Genomic DNA, 25,922 nt, shown 5'->3' on the forward strand with positions numbered 1-25,922 from the left:
TTTATTTTGAGAGAGAGAGAGAGAGGGAGCAGGGGAGAGGGACAGAGAGGAAAGAGCCTGAAGCAGGGCTTCGGGTTTAATCTCAATCAACCCCATGAGATCATGACCTGAGCTGAAATCAAGAGTCCAATATCTAACCGGCTGAGCCACCTAGGTGCCCCTTCATAAATCTTTATGATGCACCATCCTATGGTAACATTTCAGTCTCCTGTATGTCAACATCGATTACTTTGAACATTTTATCAAAACAGTTTTCCAGCGTAACTATAAAATGGAATACTGGTAGAAGAAAATTCAGTTGCTCCTCCTACAGTTTAGGCTATTTCTAAAATTCAGAAAGCAACCTTAATAAACTGATAATTTTGAGGGTATACAGATCTACGATGTCTTATCTGAAACTCTTTGGCCAGGTGTGTTTCAGAATACAACATTTTTTAAATTTTAGAAAGGCAATAAGCAGGGCACCTGGGTGGCTCAGTCAGTTAGGTGTCCGACTTCAGCTCAGGTCATGATCTCACAGTACGTGGGCTCAAGCCCCAAGTTGGGTTTTGTGCTGACAGTTAAGAGCCTAGAGCCTGTTTCAGATTCTGTGTCTCCCTCTCTCTCTGCCCCTCTCCCACTCCTGCTGTCTGTCTCTCTTTGTCTCAAAAATACATAAACTATAAAAAATAATTAGAAAAGAAAGATAATATGCATCATATACCTCCAGTGAAATCTGGAGCCATACCCCATAATCAAACATTAATTTAGCTACAGCCCAACTCCTTTCTGCCAAATATAATAATGCCAAAATTATCCTCATGTCAGTTGAAGTTCAGCTCTTCTTGTAAAATACCTTTGACTCAAATTTATGAAAAACTTTTTACTATCCAGAACTTTTAAAAATTTTGGTAAGGGATGATGGCTTTCTAAAGGCTTTTTCAGTTCAAAAAGACTCACAGTGTTGAGTATTTGAATGCTATAGCCTTGTAACTCAAGATACTTTCAAGCATGAATTCAAGAATAAGCCTACATTCTTCCTATAGGCACAATTACCAAGGGAAATGTGCTCCCCCTCTGCTCAGATGAGTTTCCATTTCTTTTTAGAACCAACATGTACATGTATTGAACCCACTGTCATCAGTATTAGGGGACATTCTGGTAACCCCTCACAACCGAAAGGACCTGTACCTCAAGGACAGATGATCTGTGGTATGAATAATCCTCCTTTAAGAATCTTCGGTTTTCTCCTCAGTAGAAAGATGGTTCTTACAGCTCTGGTAGTACCTGCAGCTCTCTATTTTAACTGGCACGGATATTTGTAGAACTCTTCTTTAAGTATTGTAAGTCCAGAGTATTAATTTTTAGTCCTGGTTGTGCCTTAGAAATGCATGTGGAGCACTTACAAACACGGATGGAGGCAGCACCAGATCAATACACCTACAGGCCCAAAGCGCTAGGGGGAAGAAAAAAGATGTCCTCCCTCCCTCATACATAATTGACAATCATGAAACACATGTAAGTAAATTCATCCTAGATCAGATATTCAGATGAAGCTTTGGTCTACGTATCTTTCAGTATTTTGTTCTTTCTTATTTTGATGGCCCCACTTTGCTACAGTACACATCACGCACCTGTTCTTCCTACTGCCTAATTCATAGCCGGGAAAGCCTTCAGATTTGGGAGACTTCAGGGAAGGGAGTAGGAGGAGGGGAGAAGAGAGGACACATTTGACAGGAGCCTCCCAGACCACCATGCAGCCTAAGAAAGCCTCTGCATGGCCACTGAAGAGTCTTCAGGCCAGTGAGCTATCAGAGGAATCCCTGTCTCCCAAGAACGCGCCTGCCCTAGGATCCTTGCCATTCACCATCAGCAACTAATAGAAACCACAGAAGGCAAGCCCCGGTGCAAAAGCAGTCCAGGGTTGCAAAGTGTGGGAGCTGGGCCCTGATCAAATCCATTCTCTGCACTCCCCCTGCATTGAAGACCAGCGCCAGAGGTCTCCAGTGTGGTAAAGGGGCCATACCCGCCAGGAAAACCTTTCCCTAACTAGCATTTTTTACGTCTTACGTAACTATTAATTTAACTTCTCACTATTACAGGATTGGAAGAGGAAAAGGGAAAGATACAGAAAGTAGAAGTAAAGGTTATTTGAATATTTAACACAAACCCACAAAGTTTTCACCCTTGTAAACAATGCACCAAATGTTTTATTTCTTTCAGTCGTTCATATGCAAGCAATTGACCCTCACAGCATTTTTAAAAATATGAAAGACATCACACTTTACCAACGAATTATTTCTGTTTCAGGAGATTGAATCAAATTAAAATGTTACAAATATTTGAAAGTTTATATTTATGCCAAGTGAGATGGTGAATTTAAAATATTTCTATAATTTTTTTTAGTTCAGTGTTTTGAACATGCCATCAGGACAATATGATTTACTTAAATATTTAGGACACTGTCAATAGCTGTGATTCATATGAGATATATAATCAGATATCTCAAATTAAGTCCGTTTTAAAGACACAGAATACTAGCACATTTGCTATGAAATTCTGTTTATCACGCACCATCTAATAAACGGCAATTAACCACTGATGCAGAAATTCCATTTAAGGCTGGAAGTTTTATACATGACACTTTCCTTCACAGGAAAAAAATAAGATGTTGAAAAGGCAAAGACCACCAAACGAGATCAGAGATCAAATATTTAGGGCATTAGTTATTATATCCTTTTTCTAGAGTCTCCAGTAAATAATAACTAGGAAAACTTAAAAGGTTTAAGGCTGGTCTTTAGGAATGTGAAGTTGGTAGAAACTTTACCACACACCGACAAAAAGAGAGCAAACCAAGTGTGTCTGCATATTTATTCCATCATTAATTCAGTGATTTGAAACAAATGCCATGTTAAAAACCAGGAACAACTGTAAGGATTCATTCAAGGAAATTAAATACTTCTAAGCATTCAAAAATTTTTTAAATGTTTATTTATTTGTGAGAGACAAAGAGACAAAGTACAAGCAGGGGAGGGACAGAGAGAGACAGAATCTGAAGCAGGCTCCAGGCTCTGAGCTGTCAGCACAGAGCCTGACTCAGGGCTCGAACTCATGAGCTCTAAGATCATGACCTGAGTTGAAGTTGGATGTTTCTAAGCATTTTTAAAAAAGCTTTTGTAGGCAGTATGTCTCTGGTCAGCATAAGTGAGGTGTGGAAAGGACAAAAATAATACTGTGCTGAACGGGTTCTCATAGGCTTGCTCCCTCAAATGGTAGGTTGAGCAGTATGGAAATCGTTTTCCACAGTGTCGTTATATACGCCTGCTTTATTTATATACACGATACCTCGAGATTTTTCATTCTTCCTATCAGTATTTAAAATATATTTCAAGGTATGCATTAAGTGCCCTTAAAAATCTTTCAACTTATTAAAAAACAACTCTAAGAATATAAAAATATTAAGCTTTTCATATTTCTGAGTCTTGAAGAACTTAAAGTACAGTATTTTCATGCATCAGCAAGTTATAATTTTGCCATTTAAGTTCATCTTGAAAGAGCATGTAAATACTTTCAGAAGCTATATGAACGCTACACTACAGAGAGCAGACCACAGGTATTTTAAGATTTGATTTCGCATATGCCCTTATATTGTAATGCTAGGAAGAAAAGTAAGCACCAAAGGAAAACATGTTTTTATTAGGAGAAAAATAACATGAAAAGAAAATAGGAAACATGTCATTTCTCCTTTTAGTGGCTTTTCTTCAGTCACATACCTGGTTTACCAAAAATATTACCTCAGTTCAATTACTGAACAAAGTACTCCTAAATAAAATATCCAACATTTGTCCAAAGATTTGTCCAAAACCTTCTAAAGAACAATAGTCATTCTAAGCTCTTTTCTTACTCTTCAAAAAGAACTTTAATTAAAAATAAGCTCATTGCCCTTTGTTTGGAAATTTCATTCTCACTTTAAAGTGCTATTTCTTTGAGGGTCTGACTCATTTAGGTGGCAGTGTAGAAAAGCGAATTGCTGACAACGCAGACTTACAAAATTAGAGTCAAAACTAATGGGAAAAAATGGAAAATCCAATACTATCTTAGAAAATAATTCTAAAACTACAGGATTGCCTGAAAAATTCTCTTTAGCAAGATGAAGAAGAGTGATTTATAGACAAGACTGATGGTTGGTTTTTCTCCCAGAAGCGGCCCCCTGAGATCCATGACTAAAATGGTATGTGGGGCCTGAGAAGTTTCAATGATGACTGCTTCATCAGTTTTTGCTGGTGTCTCATAGACCGTGCTTCATCAATGGCATTACAGACTCTCTGTAAAACAAAATATTTGGTATGAGTGGTAAAGACAAGTACGACTTCCTGTGAAGGAGGAAGGTCCAAAGGCAAGAGCCGGAGCTCTCCACACAGGTCCACCAGCAGAGGATAGAATACACAGTCCAAACATGTAATGCAAAAAATAAGATGCTTCTGCTCCATGAAGCCCACAATACATTATTTCAAGCTCACATATTCATCCAGATTTATAACTGGAAGATCTTTTGAGAGAAATAATGGGTATTATTATAACAGATTAAAAAAATCTTTCAGCTAAAAAATTAAGGGGCATTCTTGAAACTGTTTACCTCTGCTGTGGCGGCATCCTGCAGGTCAACCTTCCGGCAGCCATGACTGGCACTGTCTTTTTTGTGGAACAGACCCTGCTCCTGTTTCAAAAGAAACAATGACGGAAAAGAAATTATTCTAGGGAAGAAAACAAAATCATAACTTATAATTGAATGCTTAAATGTCGACTCTATTTTATAACAAATCAACTAACCAAATATATATATTCAGGTCTGATAAATACTAAGTCATTTTGGTACAAGGAGAGCGGGTCCATATGTGAGCTGTTAGAATTTATGAAAGTGGATGAGGGGCGCCTGGGTGGCTCAGTCGGTTAAGCATCCGGCCTCGGCTCAGGTCATGATCTCACGGTTCGTGGGTCCAAGCCCCGCATCAGGCTCTGTGCTGACAGTTAGCTCAGAACCTGGAGCCTGCTTCAGATTCTGTGTCTCCCCCTCTCTCTGACCCTCCCCTGCTTGCACTGTTTCTCTCTCTCAAAAAATAAATAAAAGACATTAAAAAAAAATCTAACGAAAGTGGATGAGTACACAACTATCTGTACAAAATAATGGCTTTCTACAGACTCTGATAAATAGCCTACAGAAACAGCACTTGATAACTCACCACATCTGACAAATCAAAAAATCCTTCCTTCATTTCCTTGGCTGATAGATAAAATTCTTATATAATGTAAAACACACCGAGTCAATTCTCACCACTGTAATATACATGCAGAGTGACACAGTCTTTCCTGGTCTGACAACTGTGTTTCATGTACCAAGAGACTCTTTCAATTGTGACGCTCTACAATGAGGTAAGGATGAAATACAAAATGGGACTCTTTCACAGTTTTTGTTGTTTATAAACTTCTATGAAAGGAAAACAACTTAAAGGATAATAGTACCTGTATCTCTAATTACTAAATATTATGGTAAGTATTTTTCAGATGGTTTCAATAACAGAGATAACATCATTATTGTTTAGGAGAAAATACATACTCTAGTAGTTACTATCCTTCGAATGACAATTTGTAGTTTATTTTTAAGGGGTGAAAATAAACTTATATATAAGAAAAACTATACATTTTAAAGTAAAGTGAGTCTGAGAACTAAGAAAAGGTTGGGGTATTATTTCTGCTAATTACTTGCTATGTAATTTAAAAGTTCTTCCTTGGAAAATGAGAGGAAGAAATGATATGAAAATATTATATACTTAAATTTTATTAGCTTTCTGTAAGTGCCAAATATGATAAAACGTGAATGTTTCAGATATAATATTTATAATCTCCTAAAAACATAAAAAAGGGAGTCTTTCCAGATACATCTAAGATTACAGCAAAATAGTTATTCATATGGAGTTAGAAAAAAAATTCTATTTACTAATGCTTTATTCCGCCAAAAAGGAAATATCAACATTCTAATTCTTTCATTGAACGGAATTGATATTTCACTCAACGCAATCAAGGACTATCAAAGAAAAAAAGTTCAATACAGAAATACATTGATTATACTACATCTTCCCTTATATTTCACTATATTATTATAACCACCGTTTTCCACTCACTTAACAGATTCTTGGCTCTGAACATGTGATTCATGTCTTCTTACCTTGACTGAAAATTTTAGCACGTTTCCATGGACACTGGGAGGAACTACAAAATCTTCAAATGGACACTGCCAGTCTATGGACATATGGCCTAGGATTTCAACTTCCTTTATACACAACACTCGCCTATGTTGCAAAAGGAGACAAAACATGCAAGTAGTGATAAGGACAATTAATTATTCTATTATTTTGCTCTGTTGCATGGCAGACGTAGTACTTGCTCAGTAAACAATATAACCTGGCACTGGGTGGGGGGAAGGTCCACTTCATATTTTTAAAAAGTCTAGGTAGACAGCTGTCAGGTAAAGAGAAAATACGGCACCTACCAACTAACATTGCAGGCTTTCAAAAATTCCCCTTCTGCCAATCTTGCAAAATTCAGAAAAGTGTCATTTTTAAAAAACTGACTGAAAACCTAAAATCATCTTTGAAACACATAAGGAACAGGCTGTACTCTCATCCAAGCAGCAATAAAGGCAGAAGCCCCTGAAAATGTTTTCCTTGGAAAATTATTAATTGCTCTTTACTGTCAATCATCCATGCCTTCCAGTCAAGAAAGAATGTGCAAGAAATGTCAGAAACCTCAAATGTCAGCAAAGATTCACTTTAGGCCTATTAATAAATATCAGGTTTGAACACTTTAACACTAATGTACTGTATCACAGAGTGAGTATCCCATTTTACACAATAGCAAAAAAAAATTTTTAATTAAAAAAATTTAAAAACAAAAAAAAGAAAAATCACAGAATCCTTAAAGGGCATCTACAATGATTTCCCAGTGTACGATTCAGATTAATTATTGATATGACCATATTTGACATAAATTGAACGGACAGAAGATAGAACTCTTATCTGTGTTCCTATTTCTGTTAGATACTGCTAGTGTCTGAATGTTCACATCCTCGCCCACACCATCCGTGGAATCCTAACCCCACTGTGATGGCATTGAGAGCTGGAGCCTTTGGGAGGTGGTTAGGACATGGCGGCCGAGCCGTCAGCACTGCTGTCAGCGCCATTATGACAGAGGCCTGAGAAAACTCCCTCGCCGCTTTCGCCATGCAGGGACACAACAAGAAGAGAGCCATCTATGAACCAGGAAGTGAGCGCTCACCACACACAGAATCCGCTGGCACCTTGATCTTGGACTTCTTCCCAGCCTCCAGAATGGTGTGAAATAAATGTTTGTACTTTAAGCCACCTATCTATGGTATTTTTGTTAGAGCAGCCAACACAGACTAACACAGATGGCTAAAAGAAAGTCTGTTCAGAGAACAATTTCCTAATGAAAATCATTAAAATAAAACACTAAGCAGGAATTAGGATCAATTAGTAGAGAGATAGCCTAATAAATTTGGCTGATGAGAACTCATATTTTTTTCCCCTAAAAACTGCTAAGAAAAAAAATGAGACCAAATTTTGGATGAATTTTAATATGAAATATTAAAAGCCTTTATATTGAAAAACTCAAAAACTAATCATGAAAATGTTAATAATACATTGGGTTAAAAGGGCTAATATTAATTTACAAAATGTTATTCCAATTCATTAAGAAAAAACAAAAAAATGAGTAAAGGATATGAAAAAGCAATTCAAAGAATAGAAAATATACATAGATGATGAATATATTAAAATGTTCATACTCATTAGCAATCAAATAAGTGCTAATTAAGACAAAGAATTATTTTCTGCCCATTAAGTTAGCAAAGACCACAAAGTTCAAATGAGAACACTAGTCTTAGGAAAACACACAGAATAAAGGGCATACTCTTTTACTGATACTTGTATGTAAAAAAAAAACCAAAAAAACAATACAACTGGTCTAATAAAACAACTTGGCAATAGACAGAAAGAGCCTCAAAAATCTTCACAAATTTTAAATCAGCAATCCCACTGATAAAAATTTATCCTAAGGAAATAATTATAGATAAAAAGACTTTGCTGCAAAGATGTGTTTATAATAATATAGTATTGGGAAGGAAAAAACTGAGTATCAGATAGGAAGGTAGCATTTGAATAAGTTATAGTAGAGCCATAAATACAATATTAAATAGTCATTAAAAATCATGTTGTCAAAGAATATCTAATGGTTTGGGAAGATGATCATAACACATTGTTAGGTGAAAAACCTAAGTTGGTTAAATATATATAATGTATTTTCTGTCATAGCTTTTATAAAATACTGTAAAAATCACATATGCCATCTGGCTGGTGGGATTGCTGGTAAAAGCGATTTTTAGGGGCTATCATAATTTATGATTCAAATGAAGACATTTTTAAGAATGAAAGGTAGAGCTACTAATAATTTCATTGGGACAAAAGTGCAAACCAGCTCTGTCCTAGACAAACCACAATGTACGGTTACTTTATTACCATCCTTTAAATTATTGTCTTCATCAGGGGTGGACAAACTATGGCCTGTGAGCTAAATCAAGGCAGAGCTAAGTAGCTGCGAATCACTATCGCCCTTAAAGCCTAAATATTTGCTATCTGTCCCTTAAAGAAATTCTGTTGATTCCTGATCTGTATTATCTACAGTGAATAAGCATAAGTCTAGCAATAAAAGAGTTATTTTTTTTAAAACACCAATTTTAGAAGAAATGCTATTTTTATGTAAGGATTAAAGGTAAAACAGATCAGCATAATGATAATTACTTTAATCGACACATTCCTGCTAGAGTGTTCTAACGCTACAAGGAGACTAAGTCACTGAACTGGTCAGAAATATTTTACTAACTTCCTCCCTGAAAGCTCTGTAAGTGACTAGATTTAAAAATTACTATGATTTTTCATTTTACTTGAAGAAAAAACAGGTATATAACGTGTACAGTAATATTCCCACAAAATGTCTAAATCAAACAAGTCTAAAGTATTATTAGAAACAACCCCCTCAAAAAACCCCTAACTGATTTCTATTCCCTAGTGTTGAAATACATAAAAGGTATACAATATTGAAATGAATCAACACACTGCCACTGGAGCTAAGTACAATATATAATACAAGCAAACATTGTTTTTGGCCTAATCTAATAGGCACACTATAAAATTGTTGGGCATAAAAAATAAGTAATTACATGTCCAATCAGAAAAAAATGCTTTTTAGATTGTTTTGTGAATAATTTTACTTAATGGACAACCCATATGACTAGTTAACTCCTTGGCAAAGCTTGTGGTTTAAGTCAAAATCCTGTCATGTTAGTTTTACTTTCTCTCCTTCTTATTCAAATATATTTCAGTGTAGTAAAGATTCTAATGCAGATTTTTGTCTACTGTGAGTACTCCAGCTTAGTCCTATGAAATATACAACTTAAAAGGTTTTGAAAATTATTGATATATACTAGCCATTTTGGAGTAAGTGATGTAGGATAAATCTCAGGAAAATAAGCATAGTTTAGTCCAAGTTCTTGTATTTGGAAACATTATCTACCACTCCCAAAATACTTAAGAGAACATTGGGAACACACACAGAAGTAATACCATCCTTAAAAAAGTTGTGCTCATCATCTAAAATAAAACCTAGTAAGAAAAAATGGTTCATGAATTCAGCCTCAATAGCTGGATTTACAATTCACATGTAACATGTGACGACTACAGCCATGGAATCCATTCTAGACTTCGTCTCTCAGGGGGGGGGGGGGGCGTAACTGTGATACAGGCTGACCCTCAGCTTCAGCATCTCCAGAATGAGAGGGTCACAACAGCCGACCTCAAAGGCCATCTAAAGTGTCCACTGCATCTTGGTGATTCAATGACAATGAACATTTTACAATTTAAGTATAGTTCTCCAAACCCTCCGCATTTATAGTTTTCAAAATCCTTATCTTCTATATAGTTTGCATTTAAGAAAATATCACTTGAAGTTAATACCTATTTGTAACCATAAGGACTGTCTTCTTGCTTCCAGAAATAGCACAGTGGTATTGATAAGTCTCTCCTTCTAACTTTTTGATGTGATTCTGAAAAGAAAACAAGACTCAAGATTTGCGCAGTACATGCATCCAAATAGTATTTCAATACTGTATATTAGTTAATTATAGTAATAGTGCTAGTTAGGAAAAAACATTTTAGGAAAAAGAACATGATATTGGCACATGAAGCTAGAAAAATATTCATAGCACATTTATAAATTAACTTCCACTGGGCCTTAAAAGACAAATCTGTATTAAATACTTACTAAGTGATATTCCAATAAAATATACCTCATTCTGTGATAACTCAGAGGTTTAAAAATATCTACTATAAATAATCACACATTTTCATTAAAGTGAAATAATGAAATATTTTCATTAATGGAATATAATATATGCTAATATAAAAGTGACATTAACATTACAGGGGTCCATGGAAGAATCTGGGAGTCTATGAACCACCTAAAATAGACTATAAAGTTTTGAAAATGTGGTTTTGCAACTTTTTTTAAGGGATGGTTCATATTTTTCATCAGATTATTTTAAGTGGTCTGTGATCCTTCTCAAAGTTAAAGAATCACTAATATACACAGAGATAAATATACCCAAAATAATAAAATTTCAAGATAATTGATATTTAATGTTTTTGAATTATGTGGTTTTATAGAGTGAACATGCATGAAAAGCACATGTATATATCAAATTATATTCTTGATAAAAAAGAAACAATAATGTCAATATTAACACAAACATGAAGAATTTCTAAGATTTCAAATAGCTGGCCCAATTTATTGCTAAAAGATAATTAACAAGCATAAATAATTCAAGTATAAATAGTAGCACATTAAAATACATTTATTTTCATTTCAACTATCTCCAAATACTGTGATTTGAATTAGCACACATTAAAAACCGTTAATTTTTTATAATTTATGATAATTAAATATCATTGACATTTATCTATAATGCAAGATTAAAGATCAGATGATATAATGTATATGAAACTACAGAACGTAAACATACCTAATAGGACCATAACATTTATAACCAAGAATACAACACCAATACTATTAAAAGGATATCACAATAATAATCACAGGCAGAGAAAGCACATTTGTTATTATTTCAATTCTTAAATACACATTTTTTGAAAATCCTTGGTTCAGTCACTCCTTGACAGTCATGAAAAGCCATGAACAAAGACGATGAATCCCCAAAGAAGTAGGATGTCATCTTCAGAATGAGTCTCAGAGACAAGCGGAATTTAAGTCACTTGTTTCACATCCTACCTGTGAGAATTAGGTAAAATCTTTAAATATTTATACTTTAAATTCTTTAATAAAGAGAAAATGGGAAATGAATATAACAATTCAGTATGCTTATTTTCAGCTTTAAAATTTAAATGTTAAAATGTTTAGATTTGAGATGCAATGTAAAATAAAAGAAATACTACCCGGTTTGTATCCTATATGCGTTTTTTTATCAGGGTATTGTGCCTTGAACCACTGAAAGCCTTTAAAGGATCATGTATCACCATAATACACTACTGGAAACTGTTTTCAGCACTAAAATCCACTCTACTCTGAGATTCAGATTACGATATTCAGTCACTGATGGCAGCAGGAGACCAGATTTACAATTTAGCAAAAGCATTCAAGATTTTCAAGTAAATTCTAAGGAAATGATATATGAAAAAATAATATGTATAAGGAAGTTTATCACAGAATTATTAGTGTTTGTAAAATAACAGAGGCATCTTTAATGCCAACAACTTGGAATGGTCAAATACACACTGGAAGGTTACCTCAATAGATGGTAATACAAGAATTAAGAATGAAGCATTTCTATGAACATGGAAAAGGATAATTAAAATAAAAAAGCAACAGACATCATTTTAAATATCATATAGTCACAAATATGTGAACCAAGAGAATATTAAATAAAAACTGGCCATATATATATATATATATATATATATATATATATATATATATACATAGATAGGCATATATACATATGCATGTGTAAACAGTAATTATCTTAGGAGAATAAGGGTTAAGCAGAAAAGTACATCCTATGAAAATACAGTATATGATTTACTAACTTTGAAGGCTAAATGAAGAATACAGAGCAATACTCAAGAGAAAAAGAAAATGGGATAAATTAAAAGATTCCCAAATAAACTGTTTAGAATGTATTCATATTATAGTAAGGGCCAGGCCATAATTTTACATTCCAGTGCTCTTTAATATTTACGTGTTTTGTTGTACTTGGTCCCTAAAGGACTGAAGTTTTTATTCCTTCTGTATACCCAGCACAGTCCCGATAACAAATACTTCATATCTAAGTGATTACACCAAGACAGGCAAGGGATCAAACAGCCTAAATTTTAGTATCCTTGCCTACCCCTGTCAGCTATGGAAAAAATTAGCATATCCTCTCATTAACGTATAATCATTTTATCTTTTCCAGTAACTACAATTTATTAAAGTTTAAAATGTTGTCTGATATCATAACAAAAACAAATACATCAGACAAGATATATTTAGCTAAAATAGTAAAAGTTACTTGAATTTTGTGCTTCTAGACATGCAGTTGAAAAAATGGAAATCACAAGGTTAATAACATAAAGAACTAAATGCACAAAATATAAACAATAAGAAAAAAACCTAAACAAGTTACACAATTTCCCAAAAGTCCCGTAAAATTGCAATATATCCAAGAAAATGAAAAATCGTTACTTTTACCTAAGAAGGAAGGGTAATTATTAGTGATGATTTAAGACAGCATCTTGATTAGTTATTGTGCTTGGTTCTCAGAAATTGTACATGCGGTGACATTTTTGCCAACCCTCAATTCTCTAGGCACAAGAAGAGTTTGTCAGCTATGGTTTTAGGCTGATCCTTGGGTGTCGTTCTTCTTTCAAGTGTTTGTTTTAAGTAAGCATTCAATTTATTCCTTTGGTAATGACAATTTTAAAAATATATACTCCAACTGAACAGTTACACGTTAGCAGTTTCACTCTCTTCGAATGTACGACACATTACATGTAAGTTTATACTTTGCTTTCAATTTTGGGGAGAAGGATGAAAGCTGCTAGATAAGATGCTGCTAAATCAAATCAAACAGTTCTATCATTTATAATAAGGAATCAAAATGCAATTTACTTTCAAAATTAACTGTAAGAGTACTAATTTCAAAATGATAGTTTATAATTATTTTTGTTCCCACTAAGATAATAAGTTCTCTTTAAAAACTTATAAGCAAAAAGGGTTAGTTTTTAAAAATAAAGATATCTATAAATTCAAGGGACACATAAATAATTTGCCAAATTATACATTCAACTTCTATTTATGTTAATTAAACCTTGTTACTGTGAAATAAGCATAACCAACAAGGAGATTCAAGTTTCGAAAAGCAAAAATGCCAAGGGCTGATATTTATGTCACATCACTATTAACTGATTGCCATTTGTCCAGCAAGAATACTGAGAGGTTAAAAAAAAAAAGAAAAAAGAGATTAAGGGTACATGTTCTCAAAATTCATGGCTCAACTCTTCTTTGAGGTCTAAGGACAGACCAACAGCAACTTGTATTTCAATTATTAAAACATATGCCCCAGTTAACAGCCCCATAAATTGTGTAAATTGGGGGTGATGTGTGAAACACAGTTCTATAATTCCATCATCAGGACTCACGGATGGAAAGGACGCATAGCAGACTGGACATATGAACTGTCCTTATTCTGCTTTACCTGAAAGTACATGAATACCGTAAGATGAAAATTTCAAAATGATAGTAAAATTGTCTGCTTCTGAACTCAGTAAAGTCTTTCACCAACTAAAAAAAGAGGAGAGTTACCTTCCTACATCCGTCAGTATTTTATATTGATCGCTTACTCCTGTACAGTATTACCAGGAATACCACCATTTTTATTTGTAGTCAAGCCACCATGACAAGAAGCTGAGAGAGTGGTGAAAGTTGTAAAGAAAACTTAATTAAAATGAACAATCTAAATAAATCAAAGACAGTCAATTAATACCACAGTGTGTTTTGATTTTTAAGGATGAAATCAAGTAGTAGCATAGGAAACATTTACTCCTGTATTTCCAGTTCTTGCTGTGTAGGCAGAAAAAGAAAGAAAATAAAGTTAGAAGCATGCGGAAAGATAAAATGTAATCAACATACAATAAAAAGCAAAGGCTAAGAACAAGAGAGAGTCGTTTTACTTTGAAGTCAAAGTAGGAAAATACTAATAAATTTTTTGGGGGGAGGAATCCAGTCAAGGGAGAAAAGCAATTTATGTATGTATATATTTAAAAGCAGTGAAGTTAAAACTAAAACCAAAAAAAATTCACCTTAAAATATTTTAAGGTTTAAAAAGATTATAATTATACATAAATTATACATAAATTAATTTGGCTGGGAGAAAAGGGAGCAGTGGAATTCCTATAATTAGCTATAAAGCAGGAGACCAAAGTTAACACTGTTAACTAAATGAGCTACCACACAAATGGTAATAAAGCCTACGACTTCTTTTACTGCTTTGCTTTCTGCACAAAAAAAGCTTTGTTCCTGTGCAGAAAAAAATTACCAGTTATTCCCACTTACAACATTATGCTAAAACAAAAATATAAATAATAAAATTCTACTCTACAAACCATGTTCCCTGTGTAATCCTTAAAGAAGTTCATGAATCAGGAACTTTAAGAACCACCCATGGAATCCTCGTCCTAGAAATCGTTAATATTAAATTTTACCCATGACCATGAAGAACAGAATTTATACCTCAAATAAATCGTAGCCCTCAGATTCCTGTCTTTCATATGGGCGAATGATGCCATCCTCGTGGATGAAACGGGGGGGTCGGAGCCTGGATACCTCCTCAGTTGACTCTGCTGCCCTGTAAAAGGCAGCAGAATAAGCATAAAAAATATGTGAGAACCTTTCAAAATAATACTTACAAATATATATATATATATATTAAATACTGTACTACATTCCATATTATATCAATATTTGATGAAAACAGAGTAATTTAAAAAAACCTGCCCATTATAATGCGGTAAGTATTATAACCAAGTCTGTTGGACTCCGATTTCCCCCACTTTTCTCAAAGAAAAGAAAGTATCAAAATAACAAAGGCAGGGACTACACTGTCCACTCTTTGCATCCTTGGCATCCAGCACAGGGCCTGGCATATAGGAGGTACCAATACACATCTGCTGAACACAAGAGAAACTGAACCATAAAAACTGTCTCCTTTCTGGTGGCACCTCACCTTGTGAATCTATCACAGCTTTCAATCAGACTTTAACATCCTTAAGAGCAGGCAAAGTATTTACCTTATTATTCCTAGCACATGGCATGTACTTAATTACCTCTGAATCCCTTGGAAGGTGCTGCTGGCCATATCTATGATTCCACCTGTTGGACGAGCCACAGCACCCACCAGCCCTTTTCCAATTCCTTTAAAGAATCCAGCAGCTCCTTCCTTTTTGGCACCTTCATAAAACCAAGGAAAATTAATGTATAAAGATATTTTAAAATAAGCAAGTTTGAACTCAACAAAAGCCTCAGTCAAATACTGAACTGTTTTACCCAGGAAGCTTCTATATTTTGGCTTTCTAAAGAAATTAAATTGAATCATAACATGTAAAAATCAGTGGTTTTCTAAGTGTGTTAGAAACACCAGTTGTTAGGGCCCAGCCCAGGCCTGCTGAGTCAGAAAGTGTGGAAGTGAGACCCAGCGATCAGTGTTTGAGCACGGTCTGGGTCATCCTGAGTGGTGCTCAAGTTTTATAACCACTGCTTCTTAGACCCAAGAATCTAACGTTTAAGAAGTGACCAGAAATTTTTCTTTTTTATTCTACCATCAAGAGATTTTTCAAATAGAGTTACTTTTTGTTAAGCTATAATGTTACTGAATTATAATTCACACACCATATAATTCACATACCCATTAAAATACACAAATTAAATCCTTTTTGTTATATGAGAATTGGGTAACTGTTGCCACAATCAGTTTTAGAAAATTTGTTATCATCTCCAACAAAAACCCCATGACCATTAGCAATCATTCACCATTTCCCCAACCTGTCCTCACCTGATCCTGTGCAATTTAACTTCTTCCTCCCAGCCCTCCAGACTTAAATATTACATAACAGCAAATTTTTAAATAAAAGCACCTTGTACAAGTAAAATTTTTTAACAGGAAGAATAGAAAACCAGGCAAAAGGATCCTACATCTGGCTCTGGCACCAATTTAGCTACATAACCACAGGAAATTGACTGAATCTCTGTAAGCCTCAGTTTCCATGCTGGTAAAATGAATGAGTTGAGCCAAATAATCCCTAACATCTAATTATAATTAATAATCCATATCTATGGATTCGCCTATTCTGAACATTTCCTACAAATGGAATCAAACAATATGTAGTCTTTTGTGACTGTGCCTTTTCACTTAGCAACATGTTTTCAAGGTTCATTCATCTTGTACTTCTAACAGCACTTGACTTCCTTTTATAGCCAGATGCCACTGCATCCTATGAGTATACCATATTTGTTTAATTACGCAATTGCTGACGGATACTTAGGTTGCTACTGCCTTCAGGCTATAATGTTCTAAGGTCACTTAAGCGTAAGTTTTTGAATGAACAAAGGTTTTCAATTCTCTTAGAAATGGAGTTGCTGTCATACATTAACGCTGTGTTCATACCCAGGTAGCCCAGCAGCATTTGTTGAAATGGCTCTTCTTTATGGAATTATCTTGGCACCTTTGTTGAAGATCAACTGACCACAAATGTAAGAATTTATTTCTAGAATCTCAAGTCTACTCCACTGATCTATTTGTCTACCCAAACGCCAGTACCACGTTGTCTTAGTTACTGCACTAAGTAACTTAAAAACTTTATGGTAAGTTTTTAAATTGGATAGTGTAAGTTCCCTAACTCTGTTCTTTTTCAAGATTGTTGTGGCTAGGTGGAATCACTTGAATTCTCAAGGCCCATACACATTTTACAATCAGCTTGTCAATTTCTGCCAAGAAGCCAACTGGGATTTTGACTGGGGCTGCATCAAATAAAGTACTTTTTTTAATAGAATAAAAGAAAATCAATTTGAGGATCTAAAGGAACCCAGTTGAACTATGGCCCTGCTGAAAATAACATTTAAGTCTGAATCACAGTCTATTAGTTAATCTCTCTACTTTCTGAGGAAAGTACATTCATTTAAAAACAATTTAAGACTATAAGCATAAAATGAGAAATTCTCCCAATTAAATAACTAGCAGCAATAACATCTGTTACGTTTATCATGTATCAGCTCTTCAGACCTTGTACAGGAAGGAGGCGTTCTCAACCCACCTTCCACGGGCTTCGTTATGATCCCAGTCACTCCACCAACAACGCCCTGAAAGAGAAATCAATCAACCCAAACCTGAATGAAAGGTTCTTAAGCCAACCACTAGAGGTCTCCACCTACACACTAGAAATAATTTTTCAAAGAAAATGAGGACTTCCTTGATAATGTGAACAACATGCAGCTAAGTGAGTACAACGATTTTTTAAATATTACATAACAGCAAATTTTAAATAAAAGCACCTTGTACAAGTAAAATTTTATAACAGGAAGAACAGAGAACCAGGCAAAAGGATCCTACATCTGACTCTGGCACCAATTTAGCTACATAACCACAGGAAATTGATTGAATCCTGTAAGCCTCAGTTTCCATGCTGGTAAAATGAATGAGTTGAGCCAAATAATCCCTAAGATCTAATTATAATTTTAATAAAATTGCTTTGAAATTTAGTGGAAGTGTGGAAAACTGAAAATAAAGGGACCTCAGAAGGATAGCAAATAGCCTGACAAATATTTTAGATTAGACAACACATAACGCTACAAATCATTGGTACAAACACATTACAATTACAAGTTAAAAACAGTAATACATTTATACATTCTTCATACTTGTCAATAACGGTAATAAATAAAACTACCTGTACGCTACACAAATGAACAGAAAGAGAACTGAAGTAGACACACTATTTAAAAGATCAGATACTTCTGGAAGGAAAGGAGGGTGATCAATTAGTACTTCATAGCTTTACCTATAATGTTTCCATTATTTATTAAAAGGAGAACCTGTAAGTTCTTATAATTACTGATAAAGAGAATATTCATGTTACCTGTATAATTAAGCAATATTCATAATTGCCTGTATAATTTTTAAAGTACTGAAAACCAGTGAAAAGCCGTCCCAGTTTGTTGTCCACCACCCCTTCCACGGAGACAGTCCACGGACGGTGACCCGAACAACTCCTCCTCCCTCCTGTTACCATCATTTCCCGCATCTCTCTCTGCTTTACCTCCTCCTCGTCCAGAAGAGTGCTACTCTGCCACCATCCTAGAGCTTTCACTCCTGCCCAAATGCCAAATGGAGTGTGGAATTTGGGAGAGGGGTGTGATGTTGGTTTCAGGGAAGGGGAGCACACAGGGCAGCAGTAAAGCCCACAGCTTATCAGTACTGCTGCTGCAACAGACCTTTACTCACAAGGGATATTCCAAGCCTCAAACAATCAGCTTTGAGTACATATTCTAAAGTGAATAATAAGAGTTCAGGGCTTCTTAAAGACTCGGTAAGAGACTCACACGTAGGAAGCCCTTTCCTCCTCTGGCCAGGCTGTCTCCAAAATCCTTCGGCTGTCGACCCATCTCCTCTCTTCTTTTTTGCTGATATTCCTTGTCCATTGTAATTGCTGCCAAACCTTTTCCAACGGAACCGGTGATTCGAGATACAACTCCTGCTGCACCACCTACCAAAAGATGTGGACAAGTAAGTCGCATTTAAAGAGCAGCTACCCCCAAAACAAGAGCACACTGTATACACGGTATGGTAGCCAACTTGACAGTAAGTTATATTTAAAAAATAAAATAAATAAATAAAGAGCATTACCACAATACACAGCACACCTTTGCTTTAAACAGGTGCTTCAAATTCTGTCTCATAAATAAACATATGGAAATGTATTTTTATCATTTACTGTTTATTAAGAAAAGGAATCAAACTATTTAAAGTACACCGGTTCTCCAAAATGTTTCTATAAACCTAAAATTTTTCCAAAAGATACAGTACTGTTTCTTTAAAAAAAAAAAAGTACATCGAATCAATCAACACTACAAAGACAAACAAACCCAGGAAGTCTGTGTTAAATTATTTCTATTCAAGAAGAAGGGAATACACCTTTTAAAGGGGATCATTAGAAAACTGTTCCCTCTTTTGTTAAATATAATTTGTTTTTTGTAGACAATGTATTTTAGAAAAACTATAATAAAAAGAAGATACATTTATATACACAATATGTGATACATACCTACAGTGTGTCCAAAGAGACTTCTGACTCCAATCACTAATCCCTCAGCAAATTCTTCAGGGCCTTGAACAGCACCCTGGCCAGAAATAAATAAATAAATATTTTAAAATGTTTGTTATTTAAAATTTAAATAAGCTCAAGACTTTTGATCTAGTATTTCGGGGTTTCCATGAAGATATAGAATCTGTAAAGACCCATAAACATTGTGATGTCACAGCTTTCCCCCTCTGACTCAAATACTGACAGCACACCTAGTGGGTATGAAGATCCCTTCCACCCACATGGTTTCAGTAAACTCTTCTGAGACAGCAAACAGCAGACAGAAAGAAGTCATTGGCCTAAATCGTAATCTGAAGTTACCAGGTGCACTGGTAACAAGACTAAGGGCCCACACAGTTTTGATTCTTTTGTTCTCCTATGTAGTCTTTCTGCTTTGTCCTGCTAAAACCCTCACTACTTTGGGCTCTTACATCCCTTAAATGGAGGTCAACACGTCAGAGAAAACCTTGAGTGGAAAGCAAAGTCAGCTTTTCATATCTCATGAGTCCTTTCCATAGTGGTGAAAGAGCCCTGAAATGGGGTGAACCTACCTGGCATTCTTCCTTAGAACTACATGAAATCCTGGAAGATGTGGGCACGTTTTAACGCCTCGATATCAGAAATGCTGAATAAATTCTGAAGCAAGCTTTTAATGCCATCTCAAGTAATTTTACATAAAAATATGACATTGAGTTCCCAGATACAATTAAAATATAAATTATTTGTCATAAAGAACAGAATATCATTTTCTGGACCTATACTTAAGTAAAAGATCATTACCTGGAAGGGTTCATAGAATAAAGCTTCAACTCCTTCAGACAGGCCTCTAATTAATCCAAATGGGTTTCCAAGCACATCTAAGCCCAATACAAGGACATACATCTGTTTCAAGAACTAAAGGGAAAAAAGATAAATGAAGTCCTTTACTACTGATGTAAGGAAGAGTATCATGATGCCTTGGGAAAAAAAGAGAGTTGCTGACTAAATTATGTTGTTAAAGGAAAGCTATGCAGAATAACCACCACTGCATCCATTAACTGATCTTTCACTATGTGCCAGGCATTATGCTAGTACTCTACAATTGCTCTCAGTTTGGATAGACTGGTTTAAGGCCATCTGCCAGTTAGCAGCTATGGAACGCTGGACAAGTCAATTAGTCTCTGTAGGCCTCAGTTTTCTCATCTAAAAAATGGAAGGAGGATGACACTGACTTTGCACAGCTGAGTATGCATATTAAATAAATATATAATTCAAAAGACTTATTTTTATTATGTTATTATCACTATTACCAGGAAACGAGATGGGGAATTAATAATCAAAACAAAAAAACAAATGAACATATATCCTTATTTGAAAAGGCACTAACCATAATGTCTATATACCCTGCAGGAGAAAAGACCTTCTAGCAGAGGGAGGAAAGGGTAACTTCACCCCACAGTTTGATGGTACAGCAACGGTATCCTACTTCCATGAAACAACTGCCCCTCCATTCAATTCAAACCATGGAATAACTGAGGCGTAGGAAAGAGCCCGGCTTAGAATTCCTCTCCCATTTCTACGAGGCTATGCTTCGAAACTGTAGACATTTATGAAATAAGTGTGTTGCCTCCTACATCAGTATTCTTTTCTAAAGTGATAAATTTACAATTGCAAAGGGGGAAAAAAAGGCACTAAAGAAAGCTTTTAAATATTTTTATATAGAGGAGAAAGAGCTAAAGAAATAGAAGTTAACCATTCAAGAAAATGAGTAAGAAATGAGACTACAAATTGAGGTAAATTAGATAAACAATGTTGGGCGCTGCACAATCACATACAAATGTGTTGTTTGATATTTTGTGAAATATATTCCTTGTGAGCTCCTAGGATAGGAAATTACCTGTTCACTGTAATGTCTAACAACACTCCACATGAGCTGATCTCTCTTGTAAAACTGGTATCGAATTTCATAATAAGCAAGTCTGGGAGGAGAAAGGAAGATTTAAAGGCAAGATTATTACATTTTGAGAGAAAGAGACTTAAAATTTCAATGGTAAGTTAATCATTACAAATTCTTTGACAATTCCATTTGTACATTTGCCACATAAAATTTATGTTTGAGATCCTAATATTATGGTAACAAAATTACTATAAAATTAGTGCATTCTCATACAAGTCTTTCATACATATATAAAGAGAAAAACTCAACCATAATCCCATTACACAGTGAATTTTTAAGGTCTTTTTTTCTTTTTATTTCCCACTCTCCTTTCTATCCAATTCAAAGATATTTAAAACAGTTTGTATGCATTTTTACACTCAATATTGTGAATAAGGATTTCTCTAGGTTACGCAATATTCTATGTAATCATTTTTAGTAGATGCATAGCATTCCATCATGTGGAAGTATCATAACAAAACAATTTTACCACCGTCAGACATTTCCAAATCTTGACAATATTAATTAACACTGCCATATGTAAATTTTGAATTGAACTCTTTGGTTGCATTTCAAGATGTTTTTCAGACTGCATTCCCAATAAAAGAATTACTGAATGAAAAACAACAAAAACATTTGAGGCTTTGACATATATATATATATATATATATAAAAAACTTTCCACTCCTAAAAATAGTTTTTAAAGAAGTACCCACTTGTTAGACCCACGGGATTACTTATATTTAAAAATCTTTGATAATTTACTTGAATTTGCATACATTATTTGATATATGATAAAGATGAACATCTCAAATATCCATCAGCCACTGTGTCTCCTTCCCTCTTGCCTCTTCCCTCTCATATTGTCCTCCGGCGATTAACGTGCTGTAATCTTCAGGTTTGTCTTATCAGTGTTTGATATTAAGACTATTAATCCTCTCCTTGTCGTTTTTGTCTATTTTCCCAGTTCATTTTCTAATTGTTTTCACTGATTTTGTTTTACTTACTTTCTATGTAGTCAAATCTACCCTGTATTTTCCACTGTGGGTTTTCCCATTGCTTTTACATTAAGAACACTTCCTTTACTCAGAGATTTGACAATTAACCTCAATGTTTTCCTCAGTCTTTCTCAGTTTTATATTTAATCCTTCCATTCCTATGAACTCGATAGTGTACAAGTATCGTAGAAATGGTATAAATGCATTTTTCCCTCCAAGTTAACTACTTGTTCCAATACCATTGTTGAATAGTCAATAAACATTCACTGAATTTACATTTGTCTAGCACACATAAATATTCTCAGATTAAATGTGGGCAAGGGGTTATTATCTATACTTTTCCATAAGATTATACTGAAATCTCATCATACTGCTATATATTTCTAAATGTAAGTCCATTTTAAAATATGGTCAATCTATAACCTACTACTCATATAATTCCATTTTCATTCTACATTCATGATTACCAACATATGAATAACTAAAGAAAGTATAAAGCTTTTTATGAGTAAAATAAGCATATATAAAAAGCATAATTAGAAAGGAGGCCAAATTTTTCAAGTATAGTGAGAATTATCATTTTTTAAGCTAACAGCGTAGCCCAAATGGGAAGAATTGATATCCAGAAAATAACCTTCGTACAAAAACTTCCCCATCTACTTTAGTATAAATCTTACTTGAATATTAAGTCATCCACGTCAGTCAAAGTAGCACCTATGCTTTTCAAGAGCAGATTAATAGAATGAATTGCAATCATGTCCTGTTTTTCTTTGTCTGACTCTCCACTTCCACTACCCAAGGAAAGACTCAAATGCAACTAAAAGAAAAATAATGTTAAATTAATAAAAGCTAAAAACAACCAAAAAATTTACATGCATAGGAACCAAATCTTTCAAATACAAACATATGCTGTATATTTCAGTCCTAAAGAAAGCTATTATTTGTTACTCTACACACAACACAGGGTATGATTCTCATATTTACTTTTTGATAAAATACAAAGTAGTCTGTTCCAAAAACAGAGCTCTAATTTTATCCAAAGTATATACATATCACTGTGTTTATGGAGGGGGCTCAAAACTTCACAAAAACAGTGTAATAATTTTAAGAAGAAAAACATGTCAACTGTCACACAAGTAGTCTACCAGTCAAAATAACAAATAGTCATTTATTTTCATCCAACTAAAGTAAATAATTTATGGCAATAATTAACAATAACAATCATAATTATATAATAATAAGTACAATAGGACAATTACAGCAACAAATTGTTAAATAAATTGTTAAAAGAGTTAAGAAGTTTTTCAGCTCCCACAGATTCCTTTAACTTGAACATGAGGTATTCACCTTTACCATTCAGCTGCTTCTACTTTGTAATGTATCATCATCACTGTAATTAAGTGGCAAGGACGCAGACAGAAGGTAATTCTATCTATGCAAATAAAACAGAGGACTCTCCTTTCTGATTCTGCATTTGACCCAACCAATGTGGAGCTCAACAGAAGTAAAACCAGGAAAGCTTGGGTGCTGTGTTTTCATTTGGGTTTGTATTTTTGTTTGTTTGATATAGACTTCTCCCCATCCAGAGAGTCAGAGAAGGTGGCATTCCATGAAAGGTAAGCATAGGTGAACAGAGATTACCATGGAATGAGAAAATAACTACTGTTCACGATCTTAATTACTCAACTTCATGGCACAATTTCCAATGTGTATAATATCATGAATTGAATTAACAATCTTTAAAATTACCCTACGATTAAAAACTCCATGAAGTCATTTTATACCTTCCAGAACAACTTTGATAGAAGGCATTCAGTAAATATTTGTGGAAGGTATTATTCAATCTCATAAATGACTTTCACTTAATAATGAAAAAGAAATTGTGTTTAACCTACAACATAAAACAATATCAATTTTAAACTTAGCACTATTCTACCAAACTAGTACCTCAACTTAAAATAATAATTCAATTTCATTTTATAAATTAATTTATTTAGCCGAATGGATTGGTGGATGCAACTGAAAATAATGTTCTGTAAACAGTTTTGGGGAATGTAAAGGATCATCAATATTTTAAAGAGTTACTTAATTGTAAATATGGCCCATTACACAAGTTCAGAATGTTATGGTTGACAGCATTTGAGAATTTACTAAGCAGTCACCTCTTCCTATAAAACCTGAAAAGAACAACAAAAAGAAAAAAGGAAATGGGTTCATAAAGTACAAAATCAGGCAAGTGAAAGGTATCTAATTTTCCACTCCTTTAGTTACGATCAAATTTTGGAAGGGTGAAAAACACCACATCAACAGTATAATACCTACTTCAGCATTTTCACATTCTGGTTAGGGCACCCATTATAGCTTTCTGTTTAGACCATGCGAGTAGTTACAAAGTGCAAACCAAACATCAAATGTTATGAGCACTTTTTCGCTTAATTAAGAAATGCTTTTGTCAGCTCCTTCCTTGACTAACAGGGTTATTAATTCAAGACTAGAGAACATGCTCTGATGGCTTCTCTGTGGGAATTATGGTTGTACATATGTTACAGAAAACTGTCTTAATTATTTCAATTAATCAAATAAAATTTCCACCAAATATTTGCTGCAACAAATTAAAACACACATTTGTACGCAGACCCTTAAAAAATTGTACAATTTTGCCCAACTTGCAAAATAATAATTACAACAAACCTTAACAGGAGAAATATGGAAATGTTCAAAGAAACTAAGAACTGACATATCAGTCACTGAGGTCTCCATTAATTCTGTGTTGAGAGTGTCAGTATCTTGCTCGATTAACTTTGTCTGAAAAAAATTAATCAAGAATGTCTATTTTATTTTATTTTTTCTCAACATAGTTAAAAGAATGGCTGATTTGATTTTTTAGTTTATAATTTTCCCAAGAAATAAAAATTGTTACCCGTTTTCTTTCAGCTTCTGGATCAGTTGTTGGAGTAAACAGTGCAATAACAGCTCCTAGAAACCCCTGATCAACTTTCAAAGCCATCTCCTGAATGAGGACCATAAAATACCTGCAAAAAATTTTTTAAAGAATGGGAAAGCATTTCTACCAAAGCTTGTAATTATCAATGTTAAAACTTTGATTTTGGCCAAAAGTCACAATAAGAACTCACTCCATCTCTTCAAAAGTGTTAAGAAGATGAAAGTGTCCTTAAACTGAGGTTGTTGTAGATTGTTTTATTGACTAGAGTGAAGTTTTCACTAGAGGTAATATTGCGGTATTAATACCTACCATTTAAATTCCCAAATCCCATCTTTTTCATATTACAAAAGAGACAAAAACAATTAGGTGATAGAGCTTATATTATTCCACTTTTAAAGTCCACAGCAATTACTTGAAACACTTTACAGATACATTTGTCATTTATATTTCACTGGCTATTTTATATTCTAATTGGAGTTACAAAGAGGAAAAAGTGGTCAAGGAATTTTATACTTTAAAATTATAGAGGGGCTATTATTAAAATAAGTTTC

The 25,922-nt window shown here is 34.3% G+C and overlaps 1 protein-coding gene across 1 annotated transcript in view; it reads right to left on the minus strand.

Moving 5' to 3' along the window:
• Window positions 1-3,648: 3,648 nt before the first annotated feature.
• VPS13C (vacuolar protein sorting 13 homolog C) overlaps window positions 3,649-25,922 on the minus strand; it is a 173,026-nt gene continuing 150,752 nt past the window's right edge. The window contains exons 70-83 of the mRNA XM_029952250.1: window positions 25,348-25,459; window positions 25,119-25,232; window positions 23,105-23,244; window positions 21,391-21,472; window positions 20,295-20,408; window positions 19,476-19,551; window positions 18,754-18,917; window positions 17,469-17,514; window positions 15,486-15,609; window positions 14,893-15,007; window positions 10,065-10,153; window positions 6,203-6,326; window positions 4,616-4,696; window positions 3,649-4,304 (exon numbers count right to left, since the gene is read on the minus strand). Coding sequence (XP_029808110.1) covers window positions 4,203-4,304; window positions 4,616-4,696; window positions 6,203-6,326; window positions 10,065-10,153; window positions 14,893-15,007; window positions 15,486-15,609; window positions 17,469-17,514; window positions 18,754-18,917; window positions 19,476-19,551; window positions 20,295-20,408; window positions 21,391-21,472; window positions 23,105-23,244; window positions 25,119-25,232; window positions 25,348-25,459 — 1,483 coding nt within the window. The 3' untranslated portion in view covers window positions 3,649-4,202. The remainder of the gene's footprint in view (window positions 4,305-4,615; window positions 4,697-6,202; window positions 6,327-10,064; window positions 10,154-14,892; window positions 15,008-15,485; window positions 15,610-17,468; window positions 17,515-18,753; window positions 18,918-19,475; window positions 19,552-20,294; window positions 20,409-21,390; window positions 21,473-23,104; window positions 23,245-25,118; window positions 25,233-25,347; window positions 25,460-25,922) is intronic.

The sequence above is a fragment of the Suricata suricatta genome, chromosome 9 (genome assembly GCF_006229205.1).
Source record: "Suricata suricatta isolate VVHF042 chromosome 9, meerkat_22Aug2017_6uvM2_HiC, whole genome shotgun sequence".
Lineage (NCBI taxonomy): Eukaryota > Metazoa > Chordata > Mammalia > Carnivora > Herpestidae > Suricata > Suricata suricatta.